Source organism: Chenopodium quinoa, unplaced genomic scaffold (assembly GCF_001683475.1).
Source record: "Chenopodium quinoa cultivar QQ74 unplaced genomic scaffold, ASM168347v1, whole genome shotgun sequence".
Taxonomy (NCBI): domain Eukaryota; kingdom Viridiplantae; phylum Streptophyta; class Magnoliopsida; order Caryophyllales; family Amaranthaceae; genus Chenopodium; species Chenopodium quinoa.
The window spans coordinates 4,850,006-4,856,005 of NW_018744151.1; the positions used below are offsets into that span (position 1 = coordinate 4,850,006).

Below are 6,000 nucleotides of genomic sequence, written 5' to 3' on the forward strand. Positions count from 1 at the left end.
GTTCGCTTGCAACATTTGGAAATTTACATTTTTACGTTAATTCATTTTTCCACCCTTGCTGATTTATATGCTTAAAAAAAAACCGTAGTTATCATAATGTATGATCTTGTTACATTTGTCTTAATTTATATTTTCACAATGCAATTTTTTATATTCATTTATTTATTTCGATCTTGCTAAGGAGCGCCCCGCGACGTTAGATAAGGATAAATTATATTGGTTGAAATGGTATTAAGTTAGGAATTCATGACAAAATCACGCGTCATTCGGTGTAATTAATGTTAATTTTACTCTAATATTTGCACTTTAATTCTCTTATCTAACGCCCCGGGGGCGCTCATTAGCTTTTACCTATTTATTTATAATTAATTAGATACATCAAAATTGAAATCATACATTATATTGACAAATGTAAAAGTTAGAACTAACCTTGTAACTAAAAGAAAACGCAAGATTTAAGTTAATACACTTATATATTACTAGATTGATAATATGTTTAATTGTTTAGCGTTAAGGATCGGAGTTGAACTTGTAATTGAGCTCCCCCGGTTTAACCCCTTATTGTGAAGGCTCTGATTATGTCAATTGACCTTTTTTTTTATTTTTATTTTTCATTTTATGTTTGTTAACAACAGCAACTCAAAGAAGTCAATTGACTTTGGAGGACAAGAAGACCATGTCTCTCTTAGTTCTATACATTTTCTTGATCAAGTTGACAATTTTTTTTTTTTTTTTTTTTTTTTTTTTTTTAAAGCCAGTTGACAACTGACAATAAAATTAAGAATTTTAAAATTAGCTAAATATTCATTAATATATAATTAATTGCAAAGTGTTCATCACGATGTACAATCTGATGTTGAAGGCATGAATCAAAAACTTAAAAAGAGTATAAAACTTAAAAAGAGTATAATTTTTCCTAAATTGGTTTGACACTATCATTTATAGATTATATACAATGTGTATAATATTTATTCATAATTCATAGTTCATCTGAATAATGATAACAATAATATTAAATTTTGCAACAAAATTATGTTCTTCATTCCAAACTCTTTTTTCATTTTTTCCATAGAATGGCTACCTCTTTCAACCTTAGCTTCCCACAATTTTTTCGAGTTAATTCGATTTGTTTCCCTCTAATCGTTGCCCTTCTATTGCTTTCTAATCTTCGGATTATTACCTCTCCTTCATTCAACTATTCTCGATTTGATTCAAACTCAAACTTACATTTCCAGGGTAATGCTGAAAATTCCCTAGGTAAAATAGAGTTCAACTATGTTTCTCACAAAGAACGTGTTGGTATCGTTACATATGGTGAGAATGTACGTCTTTGGGATAAAAGTCTAGGCAAAATCGCCGAGTTTTCAACACATTTTACCTTCGTTGTTGACACTTTTAAGGCACCTAGATACGGGCATGGGTTCACATTTTTCATTGCTCCGGTGGGTTTTAAAATCCCACCTGGCTCCGACGGTCCATACCTAGGCCTATTTAATCAAACAACATATGTAACGTCGAGTACACCAATAATAGTAGTCGAGTTTGACTCATTTCCAAATGTTTTTGATCCTAGTGAAAAAGAGCATGTTGGCATAAACATCAATTCTCTCAATTCTTCGGCTCATAGACCATGGAACGCGAGTAAGCATAGTAAACAACCTGCTGATGTTTGGATCAATTATAACGCGACTGCTAAGGTATTAAACGTGTTTTGGTCTTACAAAAATGATCCAAATATTAATAAAGATTCAAACATGTCTATACAAATCGATATTACGAAAGTCCTTCCTGAATTGGTTAACATCGGATTTTCAGCTGGAACTGGGGTAGCTAAGGAGCGACACACTCTCGAATCATGGGAATTCTATTCTACTTTGAAGTCTGTTGACACTACTAGTGATGATCCTAAGGAAAAAATCGAGTTTACGAATAATAACAATAGTGATGATCATCCCAAGGATAACAAATCTAAGGAGCGGATTATTATTATTGTCGTTGTTGTATCATCATTCGCGTTTGTTGCTATTTCGGGAGGGATGCTAGTGTTGTTTGTGCATCGAAAGAGGAAGGAGGCGAATATGAAACAAGACGAGGAAACCTCGTTCAATGATGAACTTGAGAGAGGAGTCGGGCCAAGAAGGTTTTCTTATTCCGAGCTTGAATCAGCCACCAACAGTTTCTCAAGTGAACATAAGTTGGGGAAGGGAGGGTTTGGAGCCGTTTACAAGGGCTATCTTAACGACATGGATCTGCCAATCGCGGTGAAAAAAATATCCAGGGGATCGAAACAGGGGAAAAAAGAGTACATAGCCGAGGTTAAGATTATTAGTAGGCTAAGACATCGAAACATTGTACAACTTTTGGGTTGGTGCCATGATAAAACTAAGTTGTTACTTGTTTACGAGTTTATGCCAAATGGTAGCTTGGATTGTCACTTATTTGGTAAGAAGACACCCTTATCTTGGCCTTTGAGATACAAAATAGCTCAAGGGTTAGCTTCAGGGTTGCTTTATTTGCACGAAGAATGGGAGCAATGTGTGGTGCATCGTGACATAAAATCGAGCAATATAATGCTAGATTCTAATTTTAATGTCAAGTTAGGGGATTTTGGTCTAGCAACGTTGATGGAACATGGACGTGTTGCTCAGACAATAACTCTGGCTGGGACTATAGGGTACATAGCACCGGAATACATAAGTACACGAAAGGCTAGTAAAGAATCGGATGTATACAGTTTTGGTGTGGTTGCATTAGAGATTGCTACCGGAAGGAGGCAAATGGATCCAATTGATGAAGGGACTAATATGAAGGGATTGATACAATGGGTGTGGGATCTCTATGGCAATGGGAGGCTACTTTCGGCGTCTGATCAAAGGCTTCGTAGGGAATTCGATGTTAAACAAGTCGAGTGTTTGATTTTAGTTGGTTTGTGGTGTGTTCATCCTGATTACAATTATAGGCCATCTATAAAACAAGCTATTCAAGTGCTTAATTTTGAGGCTGCTTTGCCTAGTCTTCCTCCGGCGATGCCTATTCCAACCTATCATGTTCCGGTGCTGCAGTCATCAGACGGCTCTAGTTGTCCTTCAATGCTTAGTACAAGCCTTAAAATTGGTCGTTAGATTCATATATCCTTACCATATTTTTATTCATCATTGTTGATTTGTTCATAGAGTTATATGAACATAACATACGAATATTATTTAGTAATTTTTTTGTTTTCTGAATTTGGTTGTTGTATACATAAGGCGTTACATTGTGCGGATTAAGTTTTTTGAGCGCTTTCCCTAAACAAGGTTAGGAATTCGCGTAATTCCCTAAATGCAGCCACTCTTTTATATATTCCCACTTTACCGTCCACGTCACCGGTTCAGTTGGAATTTTTTTTGACCAGTTTTTTTACAAAACCGCTACTTCAAGTAGCGATGTATTGAAGAAAACCGCTACTTGAAGTAGCGGTATACTCAATAAAAACCGCTACTTCAAGTGGCGGTTTATTAAGTGAAAACAATTCACAACAAAAACCGCTACTTGAAGTAGCGGTTTTGTTTTTAGAAACCGCTACTTGAAGTAGCGGTTTTCCCTGGACCGGAAAAAAAAAACCCGGTTTTTTTACCCAATGCTTACGTGGACGGTAGATTGGGAAAATGTAAAGAAGTGGCTGTAATTTGGGAATTGAGGTTTTTCTTGACATTATTTTGGGAAAGAGCTCAAGTTTTTTGTTGCATACTTTTCTGTGGTTGAACTGGTAATTGAATTAACATGAAATTGTCCTACTCATTTTTGATGTTGATGCACGCGCGTTAACATAGTATAACTTATTTTGTCTTGATCTTAAGCTTAACATAGAATAGATTTTGGAGGTTAATTAAATATCTAGATAATCTAAGCTATGGCGGACTTTTGTTAGTCTTTTTTTAAAAGACGATCAATCCTGGAGTAACTTTAACAATTTTATGGCAGCTTTGATAAACCATTAAAGTAGGGTAACCTTTGGCTTTGTTTTTTTTTTTTTGAAAAGAGGGTAACCTTTGGCTTGTAATGACTTTGATTGTATTTTAATGTTAATGTGTATTTTTTAATAGATACACGTTAGAAAGGCTAGTATATATAGTTAATAGTTAATAGTTAATCTAATACATTATGACTTTATGAGTGTTTAAAAGTTGATTAATATTACTTCCTCAATACTATTAATATTGTAACAATAAACTTTGCACTATTCATCACTCTAATTTGACCATATAATATGATTTATATGTTAAGCAAAATATAGTTATGTGGAATCTTTTTGGATTCGTCTCATAAAATACTTTCACAATATCAACTTTTTATAATTTGACTCTTACACAATTATAGATATTTAGCATATAAAATGAGTTTTGGGATGCGTAATTTCATCCTTGTTGCAATATTATTAATAGAACAGAGGAAATAATATATGTATAGGGTAACTTTAATATGTCTTACATAAGTTAATGAAAGTTCGCTTTATTCAACAATTTGTGACATTTTAATTGAGCGAGCCCCAGTTGCTCATCCCCAGTTTCTCATCGTGAGAAACAAGGTTGTTCCTCACAATGGTAGTTTTGAAAATATTTTGATGTTTTTCACTTACTGAGATGCTGAGTCGGATTTCGTGGGGACAACTTATGTGTCAAATTGGTTGAATAATGGCGTAACAAGAAAACGGAATAACATAATTAGCTCAACTCCTCTCACCACTTTCAGAATTAGCTCACAGCTCTCCTCAACTCTATCAGAGCTCCTAACCTCTCCTAACCTACCCAGATGACTTAATTGGTCTTCAAGTTGTCGGAAATCCGTCGAAGATAACAGGTTGGTGAAGTTTTCTATTCTTTCTTCTTCGTCCCTTCATGTTAATTTTTGTTCTGATCTGTTGTTCTGGTTCTAGGGTTTTGGTCAAATTGAATTCACAATTGAGACCGAAATCAGAATAATTGAAAGTAATGGGGTTATGCGTTGACATTCCTATGTTGAAATGGTACAAATTGGCTAAAAATGGGTGATTGATTTTGTTTTAAAGAGTGTAAAATGGAAAATATGAGAATGTGTTGTTGTCTTGTTACTGCAAAAACGTGTTGGTGTTGTCTTGGTCGATTTTTCATACTTTTTTAAATTGGTTGTAGTTACACAGAATATGGTTGTTTTAATTTGTACAATAATGATATGTAATGCGATCTGTTATAATGGGGTTTGAAGTTCTGATAATTGTTGATTGATTTTGGATAAACATTCAATTCATACTTTCTAAAACTGTTTTATAGTCTTGTGTGATGCCAAAACGTGTTGGTTGAATTGTCGTACTTTGTTCGCAGAGTTATGATTGTTTCAATTTGTATCATAATTCTGTTGGTGTTCTGCTTTTGAAGGGTGGAAGTGAATTGTTTTTGATGTTATAAGAGTGGAGTTAAGTTTAGGAGTATATTCATATGGAGGGTATAGAAGACATAGTTCTTGCAGATAGTGTTAGTGAAGATGTTATAAGGGGCAGTAATGTTGGTGTTGGTGATAGGGGCAGTGGAGTTAAGGTCAGGAGGAGTAACATTGATATGTTGGAGGGTATTGATATGTTGGAGGGTATTGATATGGAGGGTATTGATATGGAGGTTTTAGAAGACACAGTTGTTGCAGATAGTGTTAGTGAAGATGTTAACATGAATGTTGGGTATTTATCCCCCTTGAATACAATTCAGACAACTCATACTGTGGTTGGTAGCAACGATATGGCAGTTGGTAGCAATGACATGACACTAATTGTTGAAGAGCCTAAGGAAGGGATGGTCTTCTCGTCTTCGGAAGATGTTGAAGCCTACTATAAGGAGTATGCTGAGCAGATGGGGTTTGGAGTGTCTAGGGTTCAAGGCGACAACAAGAAAAAAAGAATAGCTAACACGTGGAAGTGTGAGTGTTGGGGAAAACCAGACATGAGGGCTAGGAGGGAAGCCAAGAAGAGGGCAAAGGCAATGGGTGTTGGAG

The 6,000-nt window shown here is 35.1% G+C and overlaps 1 protein-coding gene across 1 annotated transcript; it reads left to right on the top strand.

Moving 5' to 3' along the window:
- Positions 1-1,048: 1,048 nt before the first annotated feature.
- LOC110693773 (L-type lectin-domain containing receptor kinase IX.1-like) lies at positions 1,049-4,235 on the top strand. The gene has a single exon (XM_021870941.1). The coding sequence runs from the start codon at positions 1,074-1,076 to the stop codon at positions 3,120-3,122; it is 2,049 nt and encodes a 682-aa protein (XP_021726633.1). The 5' UTR covers positions 1,049-1,073; the 3' UTR covers positions 3,123-4,235.
- The last annotated feature ends 1,765 nt before the right edge of the window (positions 4,236-6,000 follow it).